At 46.0% G+C, this 20,214-nt stretch overlaps 1 protein-coding gene across 18 annotated transcripts in view; it reads left to right on the plus strand.

Annotated features, from left to right (window-relative positions):
• Ank3 (ankyrin 3) overlaps positions 1-20,214 on the plus strand; it is a 632,326-nt gene that overhangs the window by 528,055 nt on the left and 84,057 nt on the right. For 14 of the 18 annotated variants that reach the window (XM_085842859.1, XM_085842860.1, XM_029482226.2 and 11 more), the window contains 2 exons: positions 3,584-3,707; positions 8,246-8,348. In XM_085842859.1, coding sequence (XP_085698985.1) covers positions 3,584-3,707; positions 8,246-8,348 — 227 coding nt within the window. Of the gene's footprint in view, positions 1-1,279; positions 2,013-3,583; positions 3,708-8,245; positions 8,349-20,214 lie in introns of those variants that run through there. The other 4 variants (XM_085842865.1, XM_085842869.1, XM_021174445.3 and 1 more) reach the window with 3 other exon arrangements.

Here is a 20,214-nt window from a genome sequence, read left to right on the forward strand (position 1 = left end):
GACCAGTGGACAGGCTGGGGTGAAAGGCTAGCTGGGGGGGGGGGGGGGAGGGGGGAGGCGGGAGGAAGGGGGAAGGGGAGAAGCATTCCACATCCCAGGCTCAAACACCTTGGCTTGTGGTTTTTAGATATGAAAACAAAAACAAAAACAGCCCAGCATTCAGACCTTCCTCTTCTGGAAGCCTGGCTTCCCTCCCACGCATGTAGTGTCCTCGTGGCTCGCAGCCAGACTGAGCGGATTAAAACAGATCGTCTTAACATCAAGGAGTCATAGCCATTAGCTCATTCATGATCCCAGAGAACTCGGCTCCCCACCTGCCACCTACAGATTCCGATCTCTCTGTGTTTAGGTACCAGGCCAAGAGGGTGGACCGAGGGAGAGGGATAGGGAAGGGCTTATCCGGGCCCTAGCGCTAGCTGGGCAACTATTGGCTGTAGATAGCAGGGGGTCAGGAAGAGTCACCCTTCTCTGGGGGTGTGGCCACAGGTAAGTTGCTTCTGCCCCATTGGATGGCTGCACACCCTTGTAGTTAGGGGCTGCACCGATGAGTTTTTAAAAACAAAGCTGTGAGAGAGGTGAGGGAATATGGAAATGGCGGGGGAGGGGGTGACGGATAAGATCGTATTGCGTTGGGCACATAACATTCTCGAAAAATAAATTTAAAGAACTTTTTAAAAAGACATGCTGGGTACAATGGCTTAGGTTTCAAAGCACTTTATTAACATCCTAGACTAACCATCCTGGTGTGTACATGAGAGCGTGCCGTTGAAATGGCCTCTCCTCCGGGCGTACCCCGGTGGAACCTGCAGAGAGCTGGCTCTCTCATTGCCCACAGAAGCAGGACGCTTCCCCATAGGAGAGAAGCCCCACGTTTCAGAGTCGAGACGTTTTAATAGGAAGGTGGCAAGGGTCACCTGCTGAGCTACGTCTTCTCCTCCTGGCCACAGTCACCCCATTCTTCGGGGACCCTCTCAGAAGTGAGAAGCAGAGACTCCCTGAGCGTGATCAAGAATGGAGAGAGCTCTTGCCCCAACTCTAGCAGAACACTTCCCCAGCCTGTGTCCTTTGCCTCTCTCTCTCTCTCTCTCTCTCTCTCTCTCTCTCTCTCTCTCTCTCTCTCTCTCTCTCTCTCTCTCTCTCTCGCCCTGTTGATCTGTGTGTTTGATCTGAGGTGTTCCTGGGAACTCTAGTGTCACAGCTGCTTCCCCAGCCCGGCAGTTTCCCAACCTCCACCCAAGGGCAGGCCCTCCCTTCTTTCCTGCCCTCCTTCCACCTGACAGGGACCATAAATAACAGAGGCTCCCGGTGTTCCCAGCTGAGAACAAAGTTGAAAGTTTGCCTGCAGCTCCCGGCCACTCCTGCTCCCGGGCCCTTCTTTGTTTTCTCCGTGGGTTTGTTTTTCTTCTACCTGGCTTGGCTGTTTCTTCATTCACTTTTGAGAAGAGCCAGTCTCCAAGTCGGGCAGTTATACAAGTGCCCGGGGCTCTCTGGACTTGTGAGGGTCCCTGCTACTCTGACTGCCCTGGTATCAAGTTACTGAAAGTCTACACCCAGGCAGTCCTCATATTTACATACAAATAACTCCTGGGTTTGCTTTTATGTCACTATTGGGTCCTGCAAGAGGCTTGCCAGAGCGTCCTTAATCCAATCAGGAGGCACTTTGAAAGGATGTCTGTTGAGCGGTCAGAAGGATGTTCGTCGCTATTAAGTGTTGCCACACAAAATTTTTCGCATGTTTCGGTCTGAGATTTTTTTTTTTTTAATCTTCGGAGTTAAAAAAGTGAGGAATGATGTACAGCTGCTCAGTTGCCTTCGACAGCTTGGAGATGCTGAGGGAAACGCTGCAGCCCTGGTGAAGAAGATCTGACTAGGGACAGGTTTGGATCCATACCAGGCTGGTGTGGATTGGGGCTGGTGTGGACGGCTTACTCTAAACCCCTGCTTAAGGAATTCCTGGAAGCCTCGGGAAAGTACTCCCCAACCAGTCGTGGTGGAAATGGCTTTGCCACACAGTAAGATCTTTCTTTAATTCCTGCTTGGTGGGCTCTGGTTTGGTTTCTGATGGAGAAATATGCAAGTACCCCTCCCCTTGGAATACTTAACATAGTGTGAAACAGAGGAACATCCGGAAGATGATCTGTTTAGCGTTTTACATTTGAAAAAAAAAAGAAGAAGGAAGGAAGGAAGGAAGGAAGGAAGGAAGGAAGGAAGAAAGAAAGAAAGAAAGAAAGAAAGAAAGAAAGAAAGAAAGAAAGAAAGAAAGAAAGAAAAGTTACCAGTGTGTTTCAAGACCTGATTGGTTGCTACAAAGTTGAGCTCCTGTGGTTTTGAGAGAGTTGAAATGAATGGGAATTGTAAACAGCAGTGAATGGAGAAGCGAGCTGTGAATCATTTGCCTCTGAGAGAACCTAGCATATACACATTTGGAATCTCTTTGGGCCAGCCAGCTTGTATCTAGAAAGGGAAGGAAAGGATATTTTACAGAGAGACCGGGTTTGCTCGAGTGGAGGGAACTTTTGTTGCGCCGCCTGTGCTATACTTTGAGAGAGATGGGGACTATCCCAGAGGGCAAAAGATGATTGAAAAACCTGCCCCGTTGCTCTTGGAATGTGGTTTTCCGTGTGAGCTCACTAGGCACACAGAGAGCTCGGAAGAGCATTTTGCATGCATTAACTCTTTGTGTGGATAGTTGGAGCACAGTTCCTCTGGTTCCCCCCTTCTGGCTGCAGGAGCCCCTAGGTCAGGGCTAGTCTTTTAGAAGGCAGAGTTAGTTACTTTGCAAGTAGACCTCAAGCAAGCGGTGGGAACAGCTGAGCTGACTCGTTAATCTGAGAGGTTTAGAAACGGTTCAAAGTTAATGTGCTCCCAAGGTCTCCCAGGCAGGCGGGTCCTGCTCCCACTAGTAACTCACGAAACTCAGAATAGATATGCCCCAGCCTGAAATTCTAAGAGGAAACTGGTTTAAAGAACCACCGCCAATCTCTTTCCCAGGCAGGTGAGATAGCTCAGTTGGTTTAAAAGCACTTGCTCAGCCTGACTCAGTTTGACCCCGAAACCCACGTAATGGAATGCAAGAACTGACTCGCACGGTTGTCCTCTGACCTCCACAGGTGCCCTTCGGCACGTGCACACTAATGCACAGAAGCCAATAACTAAATAAAGCCGGTCCCTTCCCTCACTTTAAGGACAGTATTAGTGACATATTAGGCCTCATTGTGCAGGCTGTGTCCATTCAAACAAGATGTCATCATCATCATGGGTGGTAAAGTGGGGGGGGGGGACTCACCTGATAGATAAGCTTCATCTTAATGCACTGAACCTGGGAGGCAGGGAGGGGACAGGGGTCATGCTTACATCGATCATTAACACTAATTGAGCTTGCTTCTTTGGTCAGCCCCTGCAATGGGGAACTAACCTCTCCCTCCACTGTTTCTTTCTTCTGTATGGCAGTTAAAAAAAAAAAAAAAAAAAAAAACCTACAGGGGCGCCTGGGAAGGAGATCACACCATGAGTGTCTCTTTTCTCCCTGATGGCCACATAGTCAAGAGGGAGGGCTTCTGACTGGCTTGTTCTCCACCTGCAGGTGAAGATGCCATCACAGGGGACACTGACAAGTATCTTGGGCCACAGGACCTTAAGGAGCTAGGTGATGACTCCCTGCCAGCCGAGGGTTACGTGGGCTTCAGTCTTGGAGCCCGTTCTGCCAGGTACTGTATTATCACTGGGGGATTTTCTTTTCTTTTTTTTTTTTTTCTTTTTCGGAGTTCGCTTACAACAACCATGATCTGTCATGAGCCAGCATCATTCCCATCTTCCTCACGGCTCCAGAATGCACTCTTTGGATGCCATGTGAATCCTGTGGAATGTTCTTGATGTGAATACACACTTGTGCATGTGCACACAAGCGCACACACTGTTATTTTTTTTTTCTCATCATTTGTAGTGTGTAGTCTCTCTCGTGTGCTAGAACAGGTCAATCTTTGCTCTTCCCATCTCCCTCTTTGCAGTTGGGTTCCAGCATAGTACCGCAGGAGCTCCCTGATAAATGGGCAAAAACCAACCGGAGTCTCATGTTTCAAAAGTAGCTTGCTCCATACTGGAAGACCTTTCTTGTTACGCTATGTAAGAAATTTGCATACGGACCATTTGCTATATTGGTTGGTGAAGAATTAAATCCGTGGTTCCCAGGCAGCACCCTTGATGATAAAAACAAACTGTAAACTGTCTGCCATGCATTGGCAATTTAGGTTGTGCCATCAGTGTGTTGGTCAACAGACCTGCTAGGAGTGCTACTGTGACTTTAGTCACGAATTCAGCCCGTACAACTGAAGGGAGAAAGCCTTGACTTACAAGTCACTCACTAGGTGAAGGAACCGGATCTTTTCCAAAAGGCTGGGAATTCTTTTCCCCTGGTGTGGCTCAACAGCATGTTTGCTGACTGTCAAGTTATTTTAAAGCTAATAATTAAACCTTCTAAGCGAGAGCCCCGAGGACATTTTCCTATGGTTCAGGAATCCGCTGTAAAAAGTTTCATTGTCCAATAGTAAATGGCTCTTCCCACAAAGTAAACCCTGGGGATTGTTCCCAGTGTGGTGAGTGAAACCAGTTTAGATACTGCTTGGCCTTTGCTTCGGAGTCTCAACATGAGCCAGTACAAGTTTTTCTTTATAAATCCATTCCTAAAAGGCTTGTGAAGCTGATCGAAGCAGGTGTCACCAACGAGAAGACAAAGGGGAGCTTTTAAAATGCACAATATTTCAATCACAGATTCTAGGAAGTTATAACTAAAACGCCTGGGCCCAGCAAGGATCTTGATTTTTTTTTTTTTTTGTCTTTTATAGAGACTTGGGTACCATTTATATTCCCGCAGCAAGCTGCCTTCTCCTTCCTTGCTAGAAAATTCTAGCCATTTGCTTCCAGTGAGCTATGAAACCTGGGTGCTTGTAATTATTTTTTTGTCTTAAGATAATGTTACAGATTTCCTGTCTCTGATTTTGACTGAGCCATTACTGATCGCTGTTACTCATACGCCATAGCGATTCATGTTATGCTCAGAGGCAAATATTTTTCATAGCGTGTGTTTATAGCTATCTCTTCTCTTTAAATTATTAATAGTTTAATGTTTCTAAAGCATATCGTTAAAACATTATCAAGTCAATTTTTCTGAGTGTAACATTTAAAGGGACATTCACTGTATGATTCATTCAACTATAACATTTGTTTTTTTTCTTTTTTTTCCCCTGTCTGATTTTATTTTATTTTTACATTCCCTTTCTCTTGGTTTTACTTTTTTTTTTCTAAAAATACCTTAAAATAGTCCCAAGATAAGGTAAGAAATGTGGCGCTTCTGTAGTGTTACTCTGCCTGTCCCCAACCCATATTCCCATTTTTTTGGTTTGGTTTTTGTTTTTTGGCATTTGTGCTGTGCTGTGCTGTGCTGTGCTAGCCTGCAATGTGCTTTTTTAAAAAAATTTTTTTTTTCTTTTTTAGGAAATCAGTTATGCTTGGGAAAGGGGAAAAACAAAAATCTGTGAAAAGGGAATCTTACCTATATAATAGTGAATGAACAGTTAAGCAGTTCACCCTCCCTTAACAAGTTTTGTAGAATGCATGACCGAAGTAAAAAGGGTTTGTTGGTTCTAAAGAAAAGTCCAGTCTGTTTGCTGGTGGCTGCTTGTTTGAGCTGTCCTAGACATCCTAATAACGTTTTAGCCCAAGGAAGCACGGTTTTCTAACGGGTCCTGCATCTAACACTTAGGTTACAACGGTGGCTACAAATAATCTCCTGACCATAGTCAAAAACCAACTGAAGGCTATGTGGTGATGGCGCACGCCTTTAATCCCAGCACTCTGGAGGCAGAGGCAGGTGGATCTCTTGAGTTTGAGGCTAGCCTGGTGTACAGAGCAAGTTCCAGGACAGCCAGGGAAGGCTACACAAAGAATCTTGTCTTGAAAAAGCAAAGCAAAACATAACAACAAATCAACTTAAAGCTTTCTAGACACCCTTATGTAAACAATCAACGTTTTTCTGGTCCCGATGTTTGGTGGTGAATCAGGGCGTTGGGGTGACGCTTGGTAGGTTTCCTTAGGAATCACAGCTTGAAGCCTTTCTGTGGTCAGGACCAAGTCTGAGCTCTGACCTGCAGCTGCCACTGAAGGACAATCAGGGGGGGCAAAGGATCCACAAAGCTTACATTTGAAAGTGGGAAAGATCACAATTACGTAACCCCTCTTAAAAGCTTTTAAATGTTTGCCTATAGACGCGATACAACTAGGGCTCATCTCTGATGTATCCTGTAATGCCGGTCCTGATTTGCAGAAACCTGTGGCTTAGAAAGTAAAAGAACAGTAATGAAGGAAAGCGCTTGAGCAAAGCTTTATCGAAGAGATACTAAGGGTCTAGAAAGAGGAGTAATACGAAGAAAAAAAGATGAGAAAGGAAACTTGGTCACATGACGAGCACGGCCAAGCAGCCCCGTGACCTCCTGGGGAAGTGCCTCTGTGCCTGGATGGCGCTGGACACAGTCAGTAAATATTTGCTAAGCATGTTTGGTAACGGCCTTGGAATGAATGTTAGTTGTGAGTCAGAGCCATGAACATGAGATTCAGTGAAAGCTGAGACTCTGGTCCTAAAGGAACGACCCAGCCTCTGCGTAGTAGCGCTTAGAGTGATGTGTGTAATGGCTGATGATATTGCAGCCAGCAGGCACTGGGGAGGAGATCCCACTGTGCAAAGGGGGCATGTACTCCTTGTTGTAGTCTTTGCTGGCTTCCCATGTGCACATGCGCACAAGGCAAAGATGATGCCAAAATCTGACTGAGTCAAGTGCTAGCGATGCCATGACTCCAGCTTGGGCACTCTTTTATCAGTTAAGTAGGCAATATTACAAAGCAAACTACTAATTTCCCATGGACCTCATTCTCTATGAGGACCATGATATTACCAATGAGGACCCCAAGATAAAAGGGGTCAGTGTGTATAACACTAGTTGGAGATATATTATGGTAGGGGATTTAAGTCTAGGCTTCACCTCCGCTCTTTCCCATCCGGAAGCTCTGCTTCATGAAGGGTTAGATGGGAAACCTCATCACAAAGATGTGACCGAATATCGTTTTCTGAAAGCCTGCCAGTTAAGTAGGGTAGCGAGAGTGGATACTGGAGCTGTTCCACCATCCTCCTCCTTCCCAGAGGATCATGAGAAAGCCATTAACCCCAGACTCAGATTAGTAATAACCGTGCTTCACAGGACGTAGGTGGATATGTGGAGTCTTAACCAAGATGATATTTTAGAATCATCCTCCCATGTCCTCATAATCTACTGGCTTTCAGTTTAAGGGTCCACACAGGCAGAGTGTGGGCTGTACCCTGGAAAATTCAGGGATAGTCTATGGGAGAGTCTAGAAAGGATAAGAGTATTGAGAAGAAAGAAGAAAAGAGTCGAACCAAGGAAAAGCGGGATGTGAATACAGGGTATGTGAATATCTACTGGAATACAACCAACGGATGCATGTGGCTACGTTTCTATTCCCCTTCTTGAAACTGTCCTTGAGAGACAGCTCCAAACCAGAGCTCTTAGTATGCAAAGCCAGAGCTGATTTCCAATGACTCACTCACAGACCCTACCTCAGCAGACACAGTCCCAGCTAAGTGAAAAAAGTGCTATAGTCCGACTGGAAGAGGCACCTCTAACAAAGCCTTCCTCTTAAACACTCTTGTCAGGGCCAGAGAGATGGTTCAGTGGTTAAGAGCACTGTCTAGTCTTCCATAGGACTTGGGTTCAATTCCTAGCACCCACATGGCAGCCCATAGCTGTGTGTTCCTCCAGTTCCAGGGAATCCGACAACCTCACACAGACGTATATGGAGGCAAAACACCAATGCACATTAAGTAAACCATAAAAAAAAGAAAGAAAGAAAGAAAGAAAAAACCTAGTGTTATCAGATAGCGATTCTTTTCAGTGCTGTGCTGGTTCCGCGCCATAGCAGAGTATCTAAAGTCACCATGTGTTTCACCTCAGATTTGACCGCAAATTGGCCAAATTTTAAGATCTCAATTGTGAAATCCAGTCCATCTAAAGAATTTAATTTTGATACCTTTCCTTTAAAAAACAAACAAAACAAAAACAAAAAAGCACATTTGTGGGTATTTTTAGCCATCTTGCCTGTTCTTAAAATTGCACGCCTTTATTTTCTTTCATCCCATCATCACCTCCCACTGTTGAATGGGTGACTGTAAATACAACAGCCTCCGCTCCTTCAGTTCGGATAGGTCCTACACCTTGAACAGAAGCTCCTACGCAAGGGACAGCATGATGATCGAGGAACTTCTGGTACCATCCAAAGAGCAGGTAAGCTCTCGGTCCTATAACAAGAGCAGATGTCTATGTCTATGTCTATATCATCTATATCTATAACTATATCTATAGCTATATCTAATCTACATATCTATATCTAATTTATATATCTATATCTCTATATATCTAATCTAAATCTAATCTGCATGTCTATACCTGTATCTAGTGTATATGTTTATATCATCTATGATATTTTTGATTTGGTGTTTGTAAGTTTGCAGATACTAGCCAGTTAAAGGAAACCAAGAGCTGTACCATCATCAGAAATGGCTCTCTCTTTTGTGTATCCCACGGAGGGGAACTTGTGGCATCTTGGAAAAGACACCTATACCTTTCTTGTCTCTAAGTCAAATGCATTTGCTGTTTGCTAAGTAAAGAGTGCTTGTCCACTGGAAGTGTATGACCAGCCATCATAGATTAAACCAGTCCTGCTTTGGGTCTGTTCAGTTCGGGGGTTTCTCGAGGCATAGTAGCATTTTCTGCTGTCACAGCATCTCTGCGGTTTCATCTGTTGCTTGTTTAGTTTCTCCTTTCTGGTTTTATGGTTGATTGGGTAGTTCATGCTGTAAGAAGACCCAGGGATACAGTCCTGCTGCACATGGATTAAGAATGGTTCTAGAAAAATGGAGAGACACACACAGTGCCTGGTTTTGGATGGTCACGGTAGGGTCCCAGTGATTGATGAATCTGCGAGGACCATAAACCAACTTGAAGGTAGCTTGTGGTATTTGACGGCACAAGGTGATGACAGTCACCCACACCCAAGCTAGAGTTCAGCAATAGGTGGTCAGCCCTTTGGAACTCCCACGTGTCTGGGCATGCTGATGTCACACCCACGGGTGTGTGTCATACTTCACAATGTCCTGCAGTGAATGCTACATTACACTGGCTAGAATGTTCTTAATAACCAGGCCTTCCAGTGGGAAATACAGAGGCTTTTCACTGTCAGACTTTAAAGAAAAATAACCTTTGTATAATGATTATAGGTGTGGCATGTCATGGGTTTTAGGTGGGCGTAAGTCCGAGACAGCCCATAGTTAAGAAACTAGTAATCGACCATGCTCTCTTGGGTACCTGGTATCACCAGGTGTTGGTAGAGACTTTCTAAAGAGCCTGGTATGCTCATCCTGGTTTTTGTACATTCCCAGTTACATGAGGTGATAGACAATATATTGATGTCATTCTCTGTGCAAAACTTTATACTCATACAAGACCCATTGTGGACTCCTCATTAAATAGAACTGTGGCCATCACTTCTTATTAGCTATTCATTTCAGAGCCAGCATCCAAAATTATGATGTTTTCCACCATCAGCACCACACCATATCTGTGGAGATACACCACAGCCAAGGCAACTTATAAAAGAAAGCATTTAATTGAGAACTTGGCTTACAGTTTCAGAGAGTGAGGGAACATGGCGGCAGGCAGGCAGGCAGGCAGGCAGGCAGGCAGGCAGGCAGGCAGGCAGGCAGGCATGGCGCTGGAGCAGTAGCTAAGGACTTAAGTCTGATCCACAAGCAGGTAACAGAAAGAGAGAGACTCAGCCTGGCATGGGCTTTTGAAACCTCAATGACCACACCAGAATCAAAGTATAAATCAAAAATAAATGTTCTTGATGTTCCTTGCTTCCCTGGGTTGGTTCGTAGCTTTTACCAAGAAGGATAAACTCAGAACTAATGATCTGTGAAAAGAAAGACCCAAAACTTCGAGATGAAGCTGGCGCCCTTGGGGTCAGTTAGCAGCCTCAGTCTTAGAAACACCAATGGCAGTGGTTCTCAACCTTCCTAACGCTGTGACCCCTTAATACACCTCATGATGTGGTGACCACCAATCTTAAAATTATTTTCATTGCAACTTCATAACTGTAATTTTGCTACTGTTATGAATCATAATGTAAATATCTGTTCTCTGATGATCTTGGGTTACCCCTATGAAAGGGTCGTTCAACCCCCAAAGGGGTCATGACCCACAGGTTGAGAACCACTGACCTATGTGGACATCTCTCCCCTCCTACAATCAGTTGAAGAGACCACAGCACACCAGGAGCCTTTAAGGGGGGAAAAAGCAAACAAAACCCCAAGAATAATTGGAGAGATCAGACTAGGTTGTTGGTGAAGACTACTCAGTCAAGTCCTTGACCAACATGGGGGGAGGGTGAATCGTAAAAAATGGTTTAGAGGACTGGAGGGATGGCTCAGTGGTTAAGAGCACTGACTGCTCTTCCAGAGGTCCTGGGTTAAATTCCCAGCAACCACATGGTGACTCACAACCATCTGTAGTGGGATCCAATGCCCTCTTCTGGTGTCTCTGAAGACAGCTACAGTGTACTCAACATACATACATACATACATACATACATACATACATACATACACATACATAGAATGAATAAATGAATGAATAAATCAATCCTTTTAAAAAATGTTTTAGGGGCAGAGATGGCACATGCCTTTAATCCTAACACTCTGGAGACAGGGTTGGATCTCTTTGAGTTCAAGACCAGTTTGGTCTACAGAGCAAGTCCCAGGATAGCCAATGCTACATAGAGAAACCCTTTCTCAAAAACAAATAGTTTTAATCAAGGTTATGCAGGAGAGTCTGTGTGTTACAGGGGAACAAACACATCACCGAGTTTTCAGGAATGAATGAATTAAGCAGTTACTTCCTTCCCAGCAGTTTATCTCTAGAGCAGATAAAGCAAATTTGACGGTGTGTATATGTGTGTGTGTGTGGGGGGGGGTTGTTTTTTGTTTTGCAGGTGTGGATGCACGGTGTGCCTAAATTACTGTTCTATTGCTATGAAGATATATCACAGCCAAAGCAACTTATAAAAGACAGCATTTAGTTGGGGACTTGTTTAGCGTTTCCGAGGATTAGTCCACTATGACTATCATGGCATTAGGCCATCATGGCTGAGAGCATGGTGGCAGGCAGGCAGGCAGGCAGGCAGGCAGGAAGGCATAGCGCTGGAGTAGCAACTGAGGGCTTAAATTCGATCCAGAAGGAAAAGCCCAAAGCACAGGCTTGTCTGTCTGCCTGCCTGCCTGCCTGCCTGTCTTTTGGTCTGTCCTTTTGTCTGTCTGTCTGTCTGTTTGTCCATGCATGTACTTGCATGGGCCTGAAGTGATAATGTCTGTTGTCTTTCTTGATTACTCTCCTCCTTAGTCATTGACACAGAGTCCCTCTTGGAACCAGAGCTAACTATCAGTTGGTCTGGCTCATCTACTTGTTCCAGGGACACTTGTCTCTGCCTTCCAAGTGCTGGCATTGCAGGTGGCCACCATGCCTTCCTGGCCAGGGGGGCTCTGGCCTCTGGTACAGCAAGTGTCTTCACCCATGGAGATACCTACCCAACCACTTCCCCTCTATGTACGTTTTCCAAATGGTGGTTGTTGGATTTGGGTACCAGGATAGCTGGATCTTGGGTCTTTTTTTTTTTTTTAAGTTTTTCGAGACAGTGTTTCTCTGTATAGCCCTGACCGTGGATCTTCTGTGTAGCTTTTTTTTTTTCCTTGCACTTTGTCCATATGAACACCTTTAAAATAACTTTTAAAAGAGGGAAGCAAAATTTTAAGAAGGTGTGTTAACTATGGAGGACAAGAAGCAGGTGATTCTGGGAAGAGCAGCTATCAAAAAAAAAAAAATGTGCCTCCTGTTGCCCGGGGAGAGCCTCAGAAGACATGTTTGATGAAGTTCCTGGGTGCATCTGAATTAAAATCAAAGGATCAAAAATGAATGGTCTGGGCCTGGATAGAAGGTTCAGCTATTAAGAGCACTGGATGCTTTTGCTGAGGACCCAGGTTCAGTCCCTAGCACCCACATGACAGCTCACAACTGTCTGGAAATTCAGTTCCAGGGCATCCAGGGCCCCCTTCAGGTCTCCCTAGGAGCTTGGCACACCCGTGGTGCACATGCATGCACACAGGGTGAACACCCATACACATAGACTATCTATGTGGGTAGTCTGTCTTTTTCACCTCATGTCTGTACAGAAGATCCCTTCTCTAGGGTGTTGATGATTTGGGAAGTGTGGCATACATTTTAAATATTATACATCCTCAAACCACTGATCCCTGGCTTGCTCTCAGGTTCAAAGCTACACATCACTGTCCAGCCAAAATTGCTCTTGACAAATCAGGGTAGGGACTAGGCTCACATGAACTCTGTGAACTTTCTTCTACAGAGCAGGCCCTACCCTGGCTGAGAACAGCCTCTGCTTCATCATCCTGCTGACTAATATGTTTGTACATTAACCATAATTAAAGTACAGTTGAGATACAAGGTGATCAGCCTGGGCCACCACCCCCTGACCCCAAGATCTTAGTTCCATTTCCTATTGCTTTTGTAAAATACCCTGACAATAATAACTTAAGGACTGACTTTAGCTTACAGTTCAGGACAAAGTCTGTCCAGTCTGTCTGTGCTGCAGGAAAGTCAAGGCTTTTGAAGCAGCTGGTCACGTGGCCTCCGTGGTCAGCAACCTAGCGCAATCAACGTGTGGTTGCTCATGCTAGGTTCACATTCTCCACTGATAAGGTCCTGGATCCCTGCCCTAGGAAATGGTCCTACCCACAATTAACTGCAATTAAGATGCATCTTCCCACATCAACTAATTGAATCAAGATACCCTCTACCTCTCAGTCGTCACTAGAGGCCTATCTCTCCGTCAATCCTAGATCAGTCAAGTTGACATTTAACATTAATAGTCACACTGTGCCATCCCAGGATCTCGTGCTGAATACAGACACATGTAGATACCAGAGCCAGAGGGGGCATGAGAGAAGTTAGCATCCGTTATCTATCCCCACCTGTCACCCACAGTCTGTGAACCGCTTGTTCTTTTCCTATAGGAACATTCCCTTTCAGCTATGTGCCTTGGCCATCCATGAGCCCCACTTTGGGTATACGAGTAGAATGGTAAATTCATCTGTCAGCACCTTCTAGACAACTTGCCCGCCCATGAGAACTTATAACACCGGGACGGCTTGGTTCCTGACTCAGTCAGCCTGGGCAGGACCGGGCATGGGGATTTCTTTGTACCTGTGAGTCGAATTGTGTGGGATGCTGCTGACTCAGCAGTCTTAACTGCAGGTGCACAAAGGAATCCCTTATGGCTCTTCTCAAAAACCAAAGATGTCCACAGAGAGACTCCCCCCATGGCTGGATCCTAAGCCTGGGTGGTTTCTAAAGCTCCAAAGGTGATTTTCAGATGTCCATCCAGCTAGGAAACCCTGGTCATGGCATCTCTGACTGGCCCGTTGTCTCTTCCGCCAAGCTCATCCACACCACACCCACTGACTCAGATTGCATCAGCACTGAGCATGTGCTGACCTCTGTCCTTGCTCCCTGTATAAGGCCATGTGACTACAGCAACTGCAGTTGGTATTATACATATGTATATATGGTTAAAGTGTATGGGAGGTAGATTTTATGATGATAATTCTGTAATCTTATGTAATGGACTTGGGCACTTGAAGATGAGAGCACCCGGTGGGGCTGGATTGTATTGTATTGAGATCCTGGATTTCCTATGGACAGCGATGTATTGATCAGTCACCATTTCGTGTATTTGTTTCTAAGCCCCAACATCTATATGTATCCACTACATAAACCCACGCATGGTGGCACAGCCCCTGAGAGGTGAAGGCAGGAATTCAAGGGCAACCTTTACTGCAATAGGGAGTTCAAGGCCAGCCCAGGTCCATGAAATCATCCTGTATCAGACCAGCCAAGCAAGAAGAGTTGGGGAGATGGTTCAGAGGGTAAAGATGGCTCTTGCCACCAGGCCTACTGACCTGCTGACCTACATTCAGTCCCCCATAATTCACATGGTGGAAGCAGAAAACAGACTCTTGCAAGCTGCCCTCTGACCTCCACGCGTACTACATACCATATATGACCATACATGTATCTACATGTGTGTATACATGTATGCAGGCATAACTCACACCAAACAAGTTTAAAGTGTAATTTAATTTTTTTTAAGTTTATTTCATGTGCATGGTTATTTTGCCCCCTTGAAGCCAGAAGAAGGGAATGAGATCCTCGGGAACAGGAGTTAGAGATGGCGGTGAGCCAGTATGTTGGGTGCCGGGGCTTGGAACCCCAGGGTTCCCCAGATGAGCAATAAGTGCTCTTAACTACTGACCTAGCTCTCCAGCTCCTAAACTGTAGTTACAAACAAACAAACAACTATCAACTGTTTAGAACCATTCTAAACCTTTCTAAATAGATGTTAATGAAGAAAAGGGAGGAGACTGGAGTCTCAGAGGAAGCCTGGCTGTCCTAAAGGACATCAGTGGGTGTCGCCATTTCTTCTGTTAGTTACTGAGAGCAGTTCGCTAGTGTGGCTTATGAAGAGACGGCGCATGGTCCGCATCAGCTAGTCCTGGACTTCTACAAAGAATGAAATTCACCATGTGCCTTAAGTGTTGACAACGTTCATGGCAGTAGTGAACGTGGTACCCGCAGTGCCTGCAATTCCCCTCCGCATCCTGGAGGCGTTAATTTACTTGTATTTCACACCAGCCATGGCAGATAATTTCTTAGCCTCATTAAAGGCAGAGTCCGCATGACTGGACTAACTTACCCCCTGCGGGCACGCATTGAGGTAGCAGAGTCACTGGCCACCCCAACTGCCTCTGTTTAGCAGCCTCCATCACCCTTGCTCAATGTGGGGAAAGGCCAGGAAGAAGCCCAGAGATCTGATACCTGTTCTCAATGGTCTTAAACCTGGTGGTAATTTCCATGATTGTCATGGGCCTCTCTAGCACGATGTTTTGCACAGGAATCTTCACGATTCTCATTTCTAACAATTATTAACAATGTGCTTTAAACATCCGGCAATAGGTATGAGATATGAAAAGCCAAGGCTTATGGCAGGCAAGTTAACCACAGTGAGAGGAATGGAAACATTTGACCTTTGGCTGGGTTTCTGCTTACACGCCTGTGAACAGCAGTGCCAGGCTCTGGTGGCCGACTCTGCCTACCCGATCCACTTCTCTGTCAGATCACTTTAAAAGGGGGGGTAGAATCTCCTTCTCTCCTTATAGGATGAGACCCAAATATGACTATTAGACCCAGTATAGGCTATTCTTCTCCTGCAGGGAGCCTTAACAACAAAGGCTTACCAAAAAAAGTATAATTGGAGTCAACCTAGTAAGTCTCTACTTTGCCTAGGCCTAACAAAAAAGCTGTGTGTGTTTTGTGAATGCATACATGTAGAGTCCTGGACAACGCAGGTTGCCAGGCATGGTTTCGAGCTTTATTGCCCACTGAGCCATCTTGCAGGCCACATCTAGCCTTCAGAGAAACAGGCTAAACCATAAAGATGACCTCCGCCAACGTTTCTGGGAGTAGAACACTAGAGCGGCTAGAAGCAGTCCTCCCTGCAGCAAGAACCGCTGAGATTTTCACTGAAACCAGTGATTCAGTCTCAACCGTCCAACCTCCCAGTGGACTCTGGGTCCCTGTCTTTCCTAATATCCCAGCTGCAGGTGGCAATGGACTCTAATGTAAACACCCACGTGTCCATAGCAACACTGGAAGGCATCTTGAAATGATAGACTCTATTATTCCAGGCTTTCTGTCTTGGAAGAGATTAATCAAACTTTAGCAAAATAAAAGGAAAGTAAGCTGAGCTTTCCATTCTTCAAGAGAATAGCTATAAAGGAGTGAGCATCCCTTGCACTTCTGCTCACTTAAGGACATCAAGAAAAGAGAAGTGGGACAGATGCCCCGCCCCCACGGATGCCTGCTCCCTTCTCTGCTTGGATTGCCTTCCTACTTACTGCAAGCTTCCTTTTTAAGTCTGTTAGTGTTGACTTCATAAATGTTGCAGTTTTCTCTTAACCCGGCGAGCTCCTAAATGAGTGATGCAGCACTATTTAACAGCTCTAAGGCACAACAACTGAGCAGTGTTAATCTATTTTAATCCTCTACAATAATCTGGCTATCTCCCAGCCAAAATCCTCCAAGATACTGGCTTTCTCCGCTCCAGCTGTTTTCTTCTGGTGTCTCCTAGATCCTCTCCTCTGGCTAAATCCCCACTTTCTCTCTCTCTCTCTCTCTCTCTCTCTCTCTCTCTCTCTCTCTCTCTCTCTCTCTCTCTCTCCCTCCCTCCCTCCCTCCCTCCCTCCCGCCCTCCCTCCCCAGACCTGGAGGAGACTAGCCTCAATTACATCCCCTGCTCTGTCACTAGCTGATCAGCTTCTTTATTGACCAGTCAGGGAATAAATTGAGAGGGCAGATTTTCAGAATAAGGATTGCAGCCAGGTATGGGGGCATAGAAACCAGCATTTGAATAATGTAAGGGTAATCTTTGCACAGTGTACAAAAACATTATACCAGCATCAGTCCACAGTTTGCCCTCATGACTTTTGCCCAAGGATGCAGGCCAGGCCTTCCAACAGTAACCTGTTTTCAAGGTTTAACTAAGGTGCTTTATAATCAGCCCCATCATCTGCCTGAGCGCTGACTTTGGAGATAATTCTGCGAACACTGTTGGGGGTGGTGGGGAGGACTGTCACAGATGTGCAGGCATTGGTGACATCTTCTGACCTGGTGCATTCTCAGGGAGCTCACAATTTGAGATTCTAGTTCCTATGAATTAAACCTGGGTTGTTTGTTTTCCTTCTTTCTTTCTCTCTCTCTCTCTCTCTCTCTCTCTCTCTCTTTCGTTCTTTCTTTCTTTCCTTCCTTCCTTCTTTCTTTTTCTTTCTTTCTTTCCTTTCTTTTTTTTAAGACTATTATGACTTTGTGTGTCATGTGATACATTATTCGCCATTGGACTATTTGATGTCTTTGATCTCCATGCAAATTGGAGCGTCCGCCAGTGGAAGCTGCTCTTGCTTTCTCAAACTCTTGACATGTGTCACCAGGCAGTGGTAGTACGTGACTTTAATCCCAGCACTAGGGTGGCAAAGGTAGGCAGATCTTTTGAGTTGGAAGCCAGCCTGGTCTACAAAAGCGAGTTCAGGATAGCCCAGGCTACACGGAGAAACCCTGTCTCGATCGCAGTACGTCACTCATCTCAGCAGCAGGAAGAAAAGCTTACAGGGTTCCTCCTTCTATGTCTCGCCGCAGCGACCCCGACTCCTACCAGACTTGCTGGCTCTGCTGTTTCTTCTGCTTATGCAACCTCTAAGCAGGACTCAGAAAAGGGGCACAGTGGCAGAAGAGAGCCAGCTTCAAATGAAAGATTTGCTAGATAGTCCCCAGGGAGATAAGCACCTGGCCTGGTGATATTTAATATGTTGCTTTCTTCTTGGAAGTGCTTGGCCAGCAGTACCTGGGGAATCCATTCAACACCTCCGGAAGATGGCTCAGGAAGATTGTGGGTCTGTTTTAAGGCAGAGAAGTAGGTTTTATGAGTTTCTTAAGTCTGTGGGGTTGCTTAGCGGTGACGTGCCAACCGGCTCTCAGCTTTCAGGCCAGCCTTGGTTAACCTTCTTCTGTTGAACACCGCTAAATTAGATAGAAATCAATCAGATTTGGAAATCTAAACAAACCATGCTTTGTCATAGCTTAAACTCTAGCTGTAGCGGGGTGTGATAGCACACACTTGACACCCCAGCTACCGGGGAGGCTGAGGCAGGGAAGTCACAAGTTCGAGGTCAACCTGGTCTTCAAAATGACAAGCAAAAGGGGGCCAGAGATTTAACTCACTGGTAAAGAGCATCCCTAGCATGTTCTAGGCCCTAAATTCAATCCCAGTAACAGAAAAAGAAGGGGAAAAAAGCCTTCTAAGACAACAGTAGTTGATATCAAGAAAAGAAATGCTTTCAGGAGAAGAGAGGCCTGGTCTGATTTTTACATTCCTGCTTGGGTCGGTTCTGTTCCTGTTTTTCATGTTGTGCAGGCTGGACTCAAAAATCACTGGGCACCTGAGAACGGCCATGAGTTTCAGATCCTCCTGCCTCAACCTCCTGAGGAGAGGATTAGAGAAGTGTACCACCATCCTTGGCTAGAATCAGGTTTCCTCTTATGGAATCCACAAGAACTGCCATTTCCTGGTTTGGTTTGGCTTGGTTTTGAAAGCAGGATCTTATATAGTCCAGATAAACTCACATGTAGCCAAGAGTGACCCTGAGCTTTGGATCCTCCTGCCTCTTCCTGCCCTTCTTGGGCTGGAGTAATAGGATGAGCCACCATCCTTGATGGGTTCCCTTTCATAAAGAGTTCATGCTGTTTGTGCTTGCTAGCTTTTCTCGTGCTCCCAAGCTGCCCCTGTGAGTGTCTCTTCAGGGGCTATGATAAAACGCCTGTGAGCAAAAGCAAACCAGGAGGAGTTTCTTTTGGCTTTCCAGGATTTCAGAGAGTAAAAGCCCATTGTGGTGGGGGATGGTGGGGGAGGGGGGAAGCTAGAGGGGTAGGGGGAGCAAAAAGTAGCAGGCAGGGTGGCAGGTACTGGAAGCTGGGAGATCACATCTTCAGCCACAAACTCAAAACAGAGAGCAAACAGGAAGTGGGATGAGGCTAGACCCTCTCAAAGCCCGCCCACTGCGATGTACTTCTTCCTGCCAAGATGCAGCACCTCCTCCAAACAGCTCCCCCAAACTGACAGCTTGGGGACCACGTGTTCAAAGACCTGAGCCTACAGGAGACATTTCTCATGAAAGCGTCACACCACCCTTGAAGGGTGCTGCCGATTATTTTTTGACTGGTTTACTTTGCGGTGTGTATGCAGCATGTATGCGTGGGAATGATGTGCAGTGTGTGTGTGATTTGTAGGCACGTGTGTGCCACAGCTCATGTGTAGAGATCAGAGGACAGCTTTGCAGGGCTCTTGTTTCTTGGGCTGTCTGCACTCAGGGCTAGCTGCCTCACAAGCTTCTGAGCAGTTCTCTGGCATCCAGCTCCGGTGGCCAGCTCCCTCCCCGTTGTAACTCTCAGCAGCTCATGATTTCCCCAAGAGTTGTAGGGACCTTAGTTCCAGCCACACCAGGATTAGGGACTTTGACACTGAAAAGAATGTCAGGTCTATGAAGCAGAGCTGGGAATTTTATTTGAAGACATTTTAATACAGGCTTCACCATGGGGGTTCTGAGAATGGGCAGAGCTTGAAAGAAAGGCTGAGGACGCAGGGCCCCTGGGAGAGTCCAGGTTTACTGTTTGCATAGCGACAGTCGTGAGTAGGAATTTAGTGGATTTGACAGTGGGAGGTTGCTGAGGGCACCTGGTAGGATCACAATTGGTAGGGTAAAAAGATTCACCCACAGGGACTCTCTCTTTTTGTGTCAGAGTTTCAGGCGCTATCTGGGGAAATTGATGAAGTCCTGTCCAAGGTCATAGACAGCCAAGCCTTACACTGAGTCACTGCTATCTTAGCATTAATTGTCTAATGATATCTATGAAAGTAATAACAAGATCACAACCCTTTACAACCAGCATTGCTTATTCTGGGATTCTTCGTAGCTTGGAGGGGCTTTGTTTGGGTTCATTTCCTTCACATGTCTCTGAAATTTTGCTCCTTCTGTCCTGCCTCGGGAATGCTCAGGGTACAGATGTGTATGTACAACTCTGTCTGTCTTTCTACGTGGGCTCCAGGGGCCAAAGCTCAGGCCACCTCGAACATCTGTCTCTGCCTCTTGAGTGCTGAGGTTACAGCCAAAGCCCACCATGCTCTGCTGAAATAGGTGTCAATCTGCACTTTAATAAACAGAAGCCAGGGGCTGGGGAAAAGCTGAGACTTGAGCCTCCATCTGTTCCCTGACTCCTCTTAGGAATCCAAGTTACCCTGACCCCTAGGGAGAGGGGGAGGGGAGGTTCCACCTGGCACCAGATTCTCTTGTCATCTTGCTACTTGGAAGGCAAGTGCTCTACGCTGAGCAGTCTCTGAAGTTTCCATTTCCACTTGGCC

Source organism: Mus caroli, unplaced genomic scaffold (genome assembly GCF_978045245.1).
Source record: "Mus caroli unplaced genomic scaffold, Mus_caroli_1 scaffold_9, whole genome shotgun sequence".
Lineage (NCBI taxonomy): Eukaryota > Metazoa > Chordata > Mammalia > Rodentia > Muridae > Mus > Mus caroli.